Consider the following 13,206-nt stretch of genomic DNA (forward strand, 5'->3'; position numbering starts at 1 on the left):
TGACCAGGAATACTGAATATCTGTGCATATAAATAATGTATGTTTTGTATGTTTGCCTTTTCGTCTCTTCAGCTAGCTCGGTTTTAATTTCCCTTTAACACAGTTTAGCATTATATTCAACTTCATCAGGAAGTGGTTTAACGTTCTGAACAAATGAAAATAAACATGTCTTCACAGTTCGTCTTCCAAAATCCTCTTTTCCTTTAGACAAAAAAGCAGTCTGCCACTTACTTCCTTTACATAAACAAGCTTAATTTGTGTCTGTTACAGAAGAAACGCCAAGACATCAGTAGAGCATTCCATTGACTATCATACTTATCCACCACAGTGTTAAAGTTTTTGTCTATTCAAGAAACATGTTCGAACAGAATGAGTATGTTAAGGATAAAAGGTCTTGCTGTCGATCTAAAAAAAAGATGTTAGACGCTAAGCAAGTGGCTTAAATGGTGTCACACAAATCCTGCATTTGCAGTGAACACGAGACTTTGTCCTTAACATTGCTGTGAAAGTGCTCATCTTTCTACAGCCTCTCCTTTGTCCTAACTGGTACATAACAGGGACTTGTCTTCCCTGGGGATGGAGTTACTCAAAAAAAGTGTGAGAGAGGAGGAAGTGAGTGAAGAATATTGTCTGTCCTCTGCTAGAGTGACTGATGAAGACTTGTGGCTTTCCACACCTAGCAAAGCACACAAAATACAGTTGAGAAAGTGAGTACAATTGTTGACATGTGGAGACCACAAACTCTGTTAAAAAGACGTTTATTGCTATGTTTTTCAAGCCAAGCTATGCATTTCTCTCACATTGTAGGCGATTGGTATCACATTTTCTCAAGTAACTTGAAGCTATTCGTAAAGAAAAAAAACATAGATGAAGACTGTACTGTATGTTTGGGTGGTCTAAAATATAAGTGATCATATTTTATGTGATTTTTTTCCACCAAAACCTATTGAATTAAAACGACTTACTCCCTTCCCTCTGCATGATAATCAACAAAATGGATTCTGGGTCCATAAACTGGAAGGTCACAAAGAAAGTCTTCCTCTTCCTCCTATACAATTCAATATTTTAATCCGGGAATCCTTTCATTACAGCAATTTATTGTGTTGAAAAAGTCCCGAGGGAGAAGCAGGATGTGACTAAGCTTACAACTTTTTCTTATGTTAAGGGTAAATGAGAATGGGAAGGAGATTTAAACTTTAGACATTGAGGAATTGATGCTGAGGTTCCCAGAAGATGCATGGTGGTGCTGTTCCCAACTCTGTTCCATCCCTTTGTCCGTTTTGGTCATAGTTCTGGCTTTGAATAACACTTATGTTTGAATAGGCTTTTACTCCACTTGGCATCACAATCTTTCCCCCTTCCTTTGACCCTCACACTGAAGACTTTGTCAAGCCCCACTGATCACATACTCTCCCAGCCATAATGTTTCCACTGCCAGCTCTGACAGATGACGTGACGGAATCAGAATGGATTGCCCTCGGAGTATTCTTCCGATTTATCCCCGATTTAGTGCTGAATAAGAGCATCTCCTATTCAGAAACATTAATATAGTTTTAAAAAAGGGAGCTGTCCTTGGGATGAAGAGATTTGCACTTCAAAAGTACTTTTTTTTTTTAATGTTTTTCTGGGATTTTCTTTCAGGACCTGTGACGGGAGAGGCCCTTCCCGTGATAATCCCGGTCCTGAAGACATGCCTGCAGCCCAGCCGGGACCCAGAGATGAGGCTAAAGCTCTTCACAATGCTGTCCAGGCTCCTGCTGAACGCCAGCGAGACGGTGGACTCGCGGGGGTAGGTAGCACATCGAAGCGCACCGCCCCTGTGTGCAACAATAGGGAGATCAAGGTCAGTGTAATTATTGCAGCCCCCTGCAGGAGCAGTAAGGGCTGAGAATGGAATCCAGGGAATGAGTCAATACTCCCGCTAGCTGTCTTTTGCACAAATGCTCCATCCCTGCTGCGCTCATTTAAAATGTAACAATCGAACAGGGGGAGTAATGTCACACTCTTAAAATATCTCTGGGAAAAAATGCACGGTGAACAGCCTTCTGGTTATTGAGTGTCTTGTGGGGGACTGCCAGAATGAGACAAAGGTGAAAAGTTTAACTCTTTCCAATAACATACCATTTAGGAAATGCTGCAGATCTTAAATGCCCATCACAGGTCTTGGTTAGTTGTCAGAGTCTAGTATGGGTATAGTGTAGTGCATTCGGTTCTGTTTTTCCAAGGCTGTGTAGAATTGTGTTCTAGTCCAAGTTAGCACTTTCAAATCCTGTCCTAAAACGCGCTTGTAAGCATTAGCTTTTTTGTTTAATTGTATTTGATTTTGTACATCGGCATGTTTCTCTTTATTTTTTGTTTTTTACTGCAAAATACCATGATGCACAGGTTCCTTGAAAGCAGCAATATAAAATAACACTCGTCTTCTTTTTCTTCTTCATCTTTATTATCCAGTATAATATCTAAAACCGAATGAAAATTGTTGCTAATTAGGAAGAAACAGCAGGCAAAAGTAGTCCATAATTTTCTCATACATTATAGAGAAGCTCGTAGACATTATAAAGAAGCTTTAATACACATTCGTGAACCTTTTCAACACTGTAAAACTCAGCAGCATTTTGCCTTACTGAAGCAAACTTTGCAAAAACTCCAGTCCAGTGTGTTACTGTATCTCTTCATCCTCAAAATTATCCATCAAAATTAGGTGTATAAAAAGAATACCGATACTCTGTGCAGGTTCTTGATTATTGAATTCTTTGTAACCCATTATCCTAACATCCAGGCATGGTTATTTCTGTGTGGTCCATTTGCCCATTTTTGTTTGTTTTACCACCTTTGTTGCTTGCTTTGCATGATAGCTCCTCAATACAAAAGAGGTGTCCTGTTTCCATTATGTTATTCTCCAGGAATTACATGGCCGGTGGAGAATGCCTTAACAGACATGAGCTGTGTGTTCTCAGTACCCTCACACTTGCACATAAAAACAGATAGAATGACAATCACCACTGCAAAGACTAAATCAAAAGTTATTTTGTGTAAGCCACAGGGGGCAAAATCCTTGGGCTGCATTGTTTCTTTTAGGTTGTGTATTTTGGCTTGGTCTCTCTATGAACAGGCTTCAGATCTTTGTTGTTTAATTTTTGTGGAATGTGTTTAGCGCGAATGTATCATTCAGTGCGGTTCTTGTGGTCTCTGCAGTGATTTCTGAATCAGTTGGGGACTATTAACAGGTTTGCTTAGCTGGCAGATGATAATGCGTTTCGCTGTTGCTCCAAGGAAATATTTATCTGATCTTTTTCCAGTTATTTAATTTCTTCCTATATATTCCTGATGCTTACTTGCATTTGCTCACTTATTAAATATTTGCTCTTTTCTGCAAATAAAATAAGAGGTGGCCAGAGCAACAAAAAAAATTCTAAGATGGTGAAGTAAGAAGTCTGAATTGTAAAATTAGCAGTTTAGGTGGTAATCGAAGTCCAAAAAAGTAAGTTGAGCTTGTGTTTAATGATTTACATGTACAAATATAAAGTAATTTTATCAATATAAATACTATTTAAAGGTTAGGAAGTTCAGAAACAAAGAACTGCGTATTAGTTGATATAATTTGAATTAATGTAGTGCGTCACCTTAACATTACACGTCTTATCTTCCAAAGCACCTGAGTACACTGTACATACATTTCACACCCCACCTGAAATAATCTCATCCTGTTTTTTTGTCCTTTTCGAAAATTGTGACCTCTAGATTGTAGAGAAAAGTGAGGTTGATGTAATTGTGAATGTCTTTCTTAATATTTTTTAAAGAGATACAAATGCTGTTTTGTTCACGTTAACGACCTCTGTGCTTCTGCAAAAGGTTCTTACCTTCACCTCTGTGTTACTGAACCCCTGACCTTGAAACCAGATTGGAAATCAGAGTAACCATCCACCAACCCCAGTTAAGGTGAAGTACTAGGAATTTAGCTTTAAATATGGGATTTCTTCCCCCTTTACAAAAGTTTATATTATAATATGCAATTATTGAAACCATGCCAAATGCATCCAGTGACATCTGGTGGAGCCTCCTCATTTTTTTATTCTGTTTGTAATCATTACTTAAATCTCATCAAGACCGTTTTTGCTTCGACGTGTAGCGCTGTGAAAAGATTTAGAAAGCACCGATGCCGTGCATTCCTTTCTGTCAGAAAGCACCACCCACCCCGCAGGATGAGTCCTACTGCTTGATCCAGTTCCAGGCTGTGCCTTTGATTGAGGGTGGCAAGAAGTCCCCTGTGATGGAAGGAAGTGCTGCAGGTCCTGGACCTGGCTGGAGGGTCCTTCAGCACCTGAAATGGGGACACAGTGGTCATGTCCCTACTGACTCTGCCCTCCAGGCCACACTAAAAAATCCATTGTGTCCATTTCACAATCGCAAAAGCGACCTGGCCCGACCAGGGTTGAGGATGCTTAGGTCTACAGTGCTCCTAAATTCATCTGAGAGTCCAAAGGCCGGTGGGGCTTGACCAGCTGTTGGTACTGTAATTCCAGATCCACTTGAATACATTCATGTCAAGGGTATTGACGTTACTACTTACTCCTTAATTTCACAAAATCTGAAAGGTGACTTTCAGTTAATAATATTACATTAATTAATACATTACAGTGATTAATAATACATTAATTTTAATACAGTTGAATAATACATTAATCATAAAGTTAATAATATTATCAATATACATATGTATGTAATGAATCGTAAAACCCAGAGGTTTCTGTGAGAAAGTGTGTAGCACAATGTGAAACAGGAGGCTTTAACAAGAGTAGACGGGAGCACCCAAACCTAATGTGAAAAGTGCAGGATTGCGATTCACTTTAACTGTAAACCTGTATTAGAACAAAGAGTTCAACAAACTACTTGTGGGCAGGTTTTTGGCAGTGAGTGATGTTAAAATTTGTAGCGCTGCTGATAACAGTTTGCAGATAAATCTGGAATATAAAATGACTGCAATTAGAGGTAAAGTAATAGGTGCAGTAGGATTCGTTTAAATTAATAGAAAATTACAGTTTAAATAATTCTTTTGTTTTGTTGTTTACATATGTTAACTTTTTATTAACATTCTTAACATTTTGTGGTATGCAGATTGGTTCTGTTATTCCCATATGCTTTTCAGTTGTATAATGGCTTCAAGGGTTAAAATTCTGTGTTTGGGACATGAAGAAGGAAATGATCTTCTAAATTATCATACGTTATGGTAACCGGAGAGCATTCTAATGGATTTGTCTTCTCCGAGATTAGTCTAAAGTCTTTTTGGAGCATGCAGAGGCATAGTGTGGAAAACAGCATTGGATTCATTTTTGCAGTGGCTTTACAGTGGAAGCACACACTGAGACAGTGAATGCAGGATTGTCAAGCAGCCCACTGGCTAGAGTAATGCAGGATCTTCTACTCTATATCCTAGCAGTTTTTCTTCAAACAGTGACTTTGGGTGTCCTCAGATGTACTCAGAAAGCCCTGGGAAAATCCTGGAATCATTTCAGTAACAAAGAAATAGTCTAGCTATAATAAACATCCTTACTCCATAATTACAATTCATTCAGTTGCTCAAATTGTCAGAGTCTGGATCCAATTTTAGTGTCTTTGGCTGCTTGAATTCTGCTTACCATTCAATTCATTTCAATAAAATTGGCTGGCATTCTGTGTGATTTTAATTTAATAAACCCATCCTTTAGGACTGGGGTAGGAATAGTCAGTTGAAGTCATGTAAATTGCTGTATGTTATGTTTGTCTTTTGTAAGGGAGTTTGTCATCTGTGAGATTTGCATCGAGAGACCCTGAAGAGCATTTTAATTATATATATGAAGGAAAGCTTCTATCCTACAGCATTCTTTGTGAGGATAAAGGAGATTGTCTATTTTTTACATTGTCTATTTTTGCACACTGACTGAAAACTGAGACCTCAGACAAAAAACTGCTCACCTACACTGGTGGTAAAGTTTAAACCAGTTCCCTTGTTCAGAAATAGCATGTTCATTTACTATGAAACTGCAACCAGTGACTCAAGGGGTTTGGTTTTGGAATGGATCTACATTACACTGAGGCACAGTGATGACAGAAGGAAAGAAAATGAATGGATCTGTCAAAACTTGGTGACAAGCTCCAAAGAAAGTCTGCCTAATAATATCAACGGGGAAGTATGGAGCATGGAAATATAAAAGTCTTATTTTAGCTTCATTCTCTTTCAATGTCTACCTAACACTACATTGAAGTACAGCAGGGAAGAAAAGGCTAAACTTCATGATGGCATACGTTTTGGTAAGATTAGTAATTAGGACCTCAAAGTCTGGTTAAAAAGGCTCAAGTATCTGCGTTCATGAGCTGAAAAGACGTGTTTGTCTAATATATTTATTGGAATGCTTTATCCCTTATGGCTCAACAATGGCAGTTACACTGTGAGATATATGATGCCCTAGTTGCTTCAGGTCATTATCATTACAGTTCCACCAAGCTGCAGATTAGGTATGTGAACTAGTTAAGCCTATTATATTTCGGATAATTTAACGATTGCTGTTTATAGTGTCGCAGTCTTTGTATATCTATTGCTTAGAGAACATCAAAGTCAAAATAAAGACATAGCAATGAGGAAATGAAACTTGAAATCTAAATCAAACTATGGTAAAAGTACATTTCTACACTCTTTTTACAATCATGGGCCTTTTTTCCAGCCCATTAATCACATGGGAGTGGGCATGTGTTTGTTTGTGGCCATGTCTCAATGGTGGGGGTTGTGAAGCTCGGGCTTGCTTTAGCCTGGCAGTGGCTGCTTCTGGTGATTAAGGTTCCGGATGTGCTGTCCTGATAGGAAAGGGGAGTGAAACATTCCCTGAACCCAGCAGTGAGGCTGCGTCCAGTCAGGCACTAGAGAGCCTGAATAAAGCCTTCTTCAGCAGGAGGGCATCAGGCCAGTTGAATCAGCAGGTCTCCCCTTTTCATAGTTTACCATGGTAACTGCTGTTTGGAGCTGTTCCTTGCCTCCTTTTGAGTTGGAACAAAGCCCCTGAGAGATAGGGTTGCCAGGAATTCATACTTCAGTATTAACACACACCGAACTATCGCGCATGAGAAGAACCTGCAGTCAAGTTTGTTTGAAACATAACCTGCACCAGAGCTGGAGAGCAGTTGGACTTTCTTCTTAGTATTGTGGATGGTTCTTTTTAGGCCAGAGGCGGTAAAAACTACAGGCTACTACAAATATTGAATAATGTCTGCAGTCTTTCTAGTGCTATTGATGACAGTTTCTTGAGTTCATAATATTTTTCAAAAGATCATCCATCTCATTTGAATCACGGGGATGCGATTTCTGGTTTTCATCATTTCTAACACATCTCTGGTGTCCTATTCTCCTACCACTAATCTCCTACCATTTTAATAACAGTTCTTTGCATTTATACAGCACTTTACATCCTAAAATAATTTACATGAGAAAGTGGATGCACATCTTCAGCCACAGGTATACAGAGCACACCTGGGTGACCTTGGCAGCCATTACACACCAGCAGACCCACTATACAGCAGATCAGGTGCGGATATGCAATACACAGCAGAGCAGGTGGAGAGGTGAGAAATTACTACAGCAGCTGAATGATGGAGAACCTCAGGCTGGCCAGATTGTGAAAGCTCAGAGCAGAATTTGGCCAGGACTCTGGTGTTCATACCATTTCTGTTAGAGGTCTCTCCCTCCCCGTACTGACCAAGTGCGTCCATGTTCAGCTTCTGAGTACCAATGAGGTCAGTACAGAGCAATAAAGGTGCTGTCATGTTGTATAAACTTGAAAATAGATTACTCTAATACATTGTGTGCACGTCTAATTATATGCAGAATGTAAAGTTTATTCATTTTTCTTAACTTTACTGTAGACAAAAAATCCAATTTTTTATATTTTTAACCTGCCTTTTGATTATACTTGTAAACATTCTATAAATTGTTTTAAGGGAAAGTACCACTATAATGCTTGTCTCTCCATACCCTGTCAGACTCTAAAGAGGGTCTAGGAGGTGTGCAGGGAAAATCACAGCCTGGGTAGCATAAAGGAAAGCATGAAAGACTAAAATAACCTGAAGCTGGAAGACTTCCAGGTATTCGAACGCAGACTCTTGTGGGGTGCCTCCCATCACCACTGTTTCAAAACAGTTATTAACACACATCAAGGATTTTATTTCACAGTGCTTATATACAACAACCTTGAGTTTTGTCTTGTACTACAGTCTTTTAGGTCCTGGTTTACCTTTTTTAATTGGTGCCCTCAGTTCTTTTTGTTACACTATTAAGATATTAACCCTGCAGTTTCAACGTGTACATATGGTAACAAACACTTCTGTGGGCTGTGTTGTGGTTGGTGTACAAACTTCTTTACACTTATAACTTATTTCCTTTTCGGAAAGTGCAACCAGGATCTGACTTGTAGGTTACAAGTTTATCTTCCAGTAAAAAATGAACTCTATGAGTATAAACTAACAAGAAAATACACAGTTAGGGATGAGATATTTATCTTTTGTCTGTGACTGTCCAGTCGTATCCTAAATAAAAGAAGCACCTTTCATTTGTTGAGTGCATTGGCTTTTCTTAAACATTTTTATTTTCCATTGATTTCCTCAGAGAGTTCAGCAGCTACCTGGATTCCTTTCTGAGAGATATTCTGATTCCTAATCTGCTCTGGCATGCTGGACGGACTCCAGCTGCAATTCGCACCACTGCAATATCTTGCCTGTGGGCACTTCTGTACAGTGGAACGCTTTCAGGAGCTCGGGTAAGTCAAAGCGTGCCCTTTTAAAACTCGCCGTGACACTGACTGATGCATTGTCAACTTCAACTTTTGCCTTTTGTCTTTTTTTTTAAGCCACCGGCATTTCCGCCTTAGAATGATATAACTTCCATTAAAGACAGGACTTTGTGCATCACTCTGCTTGGCTGGCTTGTCTCACACGTAACCAGCTCTTGTGCCTAGCCTCGGGTTTCGGTACGTTGCTCAGACACAGCCCTGTACTTGATGCACTGTATGTCAGTGCATATCGAAGGATGAATATTAATGTCAGCAGGAGGGAGTGTTAAAGGACTGGGGCCAGCCAGTTCAAAAGCCTTTTTCCTCCATTAACAAACTGAATTGTCCTTAAAGTGGTGAGTGATGGTGCTTCCCATACAGTACCTTCCCTTTAAAACAAAATGGGTCTGTTAAGTGCTGGGACGTATCTGACTCGGGAACATCAGAAGGAACTTGGTGCAATGTGTTTGTTCCTTCATTTTAAAATTAGCCTTTGGCCCTTCCACATTAGACTCCTTAGACAGTTAAATGGAGCCCAGCATTTTCACACATTTCACTGCAGGTCTATCAGATTGATTTAACTTCTCATTCTTTTTCATTACAAAGCACCTCTCTTGAGCCATTTTAATTATTATTGTATTGTGATTATTCATTATGATACATCTGATGACATAAATAATAATGTAAGAGAGGCTTGGCAAAAGTCTTATCATATAATCACATAGATCATTAAAACATTAAAATTAATCAAACCTAAATGTTACAATAACACAAAAATAAGATATTATGGTTCAGAGTTAACATTATCCATTAGCACAGTCTACATGTTGAGAATGTTGCTTTACTAAGTAAAATCTAGATGCTGTTTGCTCCAGCAGTATGTTGCCAGAAGCTATCTTTTCATCTTCCTTGTATGGAAGGGGACATTTGAAGGTCTTTAAATTTAACAGATTGTGAAGTGTTAGTGTAGCCTGTTTGGTCCTGCATACCTTGTAGAACAGACTGGCTTTGAGGCAAGAGTTAGAAAATATGGGATTTCAGTGATACACTTCACATTGACAAAACTAGATATGCCATCTTTCTTGTAGGGAAAAATTTGCTTTCCATGTGCATGAAAAATGTATTGTCCCATCAGTAGCTGGAGTTGGAGGAATTAGCTTTGTCTTTATGCTCATTTCATTTTATTCTTTCGTAGAGGAGATCTTCATTTGAAATCTCAAATTGATCTGCTCCTTCCTGTAAAATCGCTTTAGCACTGCTGGAGTCCTGCTTGGCCCACCTGGAATGTTATTACAGCACTAACCCCTCTTAATGTTATTGGTGCCCAGGATTTCTTGCTTCCGAGACGGAGAAGCTTTTTACTCGGCACTTTCTAAAGCCCTCCAGAGTACGCCAGCTAGGCTATGTCTTTAACAGGTTTTTGTGCATAAAATGTGGGTTTCCTCTTAGGGGCTCCTGCACCTTTCCGGCAGTACTTAGTATCCAAACAGTTTACCTCTGTCTGGCTTAGTGGGTGGCATGACCTGGCGGCTTTGTAGTCAGTGGCCAGCTGGGAATACTCAAACTCCTCTCAGCCTGCTAGACTACAATGGAGACAAGGAAGGGAAAACAAGCTGTTAATTACAGAGAATGCCACAAGTCTTAACCTGCTATGCCACCTAGTACTCAGAAAAGTGACTTTATCCTTTTTTTTTCCATGGAATTTGTCAGAAAAAAGAGGGTACAGAGCAACTGCAGGAACATTTTAGAGTTTACATCTTGTCTGAGTGAGAATCGGACAAAAGCACATGCTAAATACTCTACATGTTGGGTACAGATGCGTACAACATCAAACTATTATCACTGTGTCGCTCAGAATGAGGTGAAATGTCTCTTCCATACTGAACTGGTTGTTGTCTGCTTTCTCTTTTATATACTGATCCTGATTCCAAGATAAATAAGTCTTGGAAAGAATTAATATTCTTCACATGTTTGCCCCCTTCTAATTAATATAGGGTTCTCCTGCACTGCTACAAATTAAGGGGGGCTCTTAGGTAGACAGTTGTGTGGTAAAAAAACTAAACAATTGACACATTTCACGAACTTTGCATTTTTATTTGCTCATCATGAGATTTAAAAAAACAAAATTCTGTTGTGTCATCAGGGTGCCGAGACTGCTTGTGTGCTGTTTGGCTGAAAGTTAAGGGCTCTTTCTGTTCTAGATGATGACCGTCCACAGTGAGCTCATGCCCCACGTGATCGCCGCTCTTGACGAAGACTCCAAAACGACTCGTCAGATGGCTTGCCGTATCCTCGCTTCTCTTTTGAAACTTTGTGGATGCCAGCTGGACCCAGACGGGCTGAACAAGGTTTATCCCGGTATGCTTGCAAGCGGTCTCTCCTAAGTAGGAATGATCAGAATAATTACTGGTCTCAGGAATTTCCCAGACAGACAGGAATGCAGTCTCCTGGTAGAATAAAAACAGAGGCAGCAGACTATGATTTATCAATCCAGGTTTTACTGCGAACAGCAGGAGGGTCAGGGTGAACATATCGGGTTTTCAACTATTCAAGCAATTGGTAATTGGTTCAGGTAAGTCTTCAGCATGAGCAGGTGTGTTGCGGCCCCGACACCTCTTCTGCTCTTCCTCACCACAGAGCTCTTGAAACGCCTGGATGACGCCTGTGATGAAGTGCGCCGTGCGGCCGCTAAAGCCTTGGGCGCCTGGTTCCAGTGCGTCGGGGACGAGTACGACAGAGCCCTCTTCAAGAGCCACGTCGAGTTTCTGTTCCGTGGGCTGCTGGTTCACCTTGATGACCCAGAAACCAGTATTCAGAATGCCGTATTCGGTAAGAACTGGGACGCAGAACGCCTGAGATTCGGTATAAGTTTTGTAGCTTGGTGGCTGAATCACAGGGCCATCGACTTGGATGTTACTTAGTCTGGTTGAGAATCCTGCAGCAGGAAGATTGTTAGTATGGCTGCAACACGATGTAGATTCTCTTAACAGCAGTTTTTGTTTTCTCAGTATTTGTAAATGTTACTTCACTTGAAGGCTCGAGGTTTGTCTTTTCCCTTATGGAGCTAGACCCCAATTAAATACACTGTGGTATTCGAATTGGGCATATCATCTATTCATCCATCTACACATTTTCTAACCATTTTATCCGAAAATGGGTCAGAGGGAGACAGCCTGTGCAGGCAAGCAAGCATTGGGCATTTTATTTATTCCTTAAATCTGCGCTTCTCATTTTTTGTGAGTATGGGGACTCTGTAGGATATTCATCTGGAGGTTACCATTAATATCTAGGTGAGCTCCCAATGAGAAGTGAAAATTCGTTACTTTGACCTCAGTCAATCTGCAAAATAAACCAGCCTTTTTCAATGCTCTTTGATAACTTGGAAAAGCAAAATCCCAGATTGTTAACGTATCACAAAGTGTTTGAGAAATGGTGTGCTAGGGAACACTGGGTATTTCAAACATTAACTGTTCCCACAGTTTTTGGGGAATTTTTTTGTGAAAAATATAAGGCTAAAAATTTCCTCTCCCTTTTCGCGATAGTTCTGCTGTATATCATCGCGATTTATTACTTCTTATATCAACACAAGGCTTTCTGTATTTAAACTACAAAACAAAGTAAAGAACCACATGGATAACATTTGTGCTCCTGTGGGCAGGACTGCTAGTTTAAAATAGGTCACTTAGTGAAAATCCATCTTTCTTATCTTTTTACAAACTATGCATGAATCTAACAAGTTCTGCAGTCAAGTGGAGAGCAGTGTTAGGTTGCAGGCTACAGTCGAAAAAAGGAGAGGTTAATTTCACGCTGAGGAACAGTGCCATGAACGTGATATGAAGCATCTTTTCCTGCAGCAAATACAATGATAATAACCCTTAGTGGCTGTGTTGTGTGGGTATTGTAGAAATGACTTTGACAGCAATACCTTCAAAGGCTTCTTTAAAAAAAAGGTTTAATGATAATTGGACAAGTTGTCCTTCACTTACAAAGGCAAGAATTATCCTGTCACCAGGGATAAGAAGTACTTTAAAGAGACGGCGTGGAATGAGATGCCAGATTGTAGATAATGCTGATAGCGCACATTAATGCTTATTGCCCACAATAACAGATACCATGGCATAATGAAGACATTGTGTTGTCATTTTTTTTCTTTAAGCTATTACATAGGTATTCACTTTTAAACATTTCTTTTGGCTGCTTGATGTCTGATTTCTTGCCAGTGCTACCTTGGGTTTTCCCCTCTTGTAATGCTATAGTACTGTTGGTTATAACTATCTGTTATCTTTCATAATTGTACCTTTGTCAAAAAAGTATCCTTTATTACATCTTTGCACAAGCAGGTATTGTTCAACAACCTCTACCTTGTGTGCAAATATTCATGTAAACTAATAAAAACCTTTTAGTTTTAAAACAA

General features: G+C 39.6%; 1 protein-coding gene across 1 annotated transcript in view; it reads left to right on the forward strand.

Annotated features, from left to right (window-relative positions):
- Window positions 1–13,206, forward strand: part of dnaaf5 (dynein axonemal assembly factor 5) — a 41,678-nt gene that overhangs the window by 25,369 nt on the left and 3,103 nt on the right. Inside the window, exons 9-12 of the mRNA XM_006636991.3 lie at window positions 1,642–1,789; window positions 8,630–8,780; window positions 10,994–11,150; window positions 11,430–11,621. Of these exons, the coding sequence (XP_006637054.2) occupies window positions 1,642–1,789; window positions 8,630–8,780; window positions 10,994–11,150; window positions 11,430–11,621 (648 nt within the window). The remainder of the gene's footprint in view (window positions 1–1,641; window positions 1,790–8,629; window positions 8,781–10,993; window positions 11,151–11,429; window positions 11,622–13,206) is intronic.

This window comes from Lepisosteus oculatus, chromosome 19 (genome assembly GCF_040954835.1).
Source record: "Lepisosteus oculatus isolate fLepOcu1 chromosome 19, fLepOcu1.hap2, whole genome shotgun sequence".
Lineage (NCBI taxonomy): Eukaryota > Metazoa > Chordata > Actinopteri > Semionotiformes > Lepisosteidae > Lepisosteus > Lepisosteus oculatus.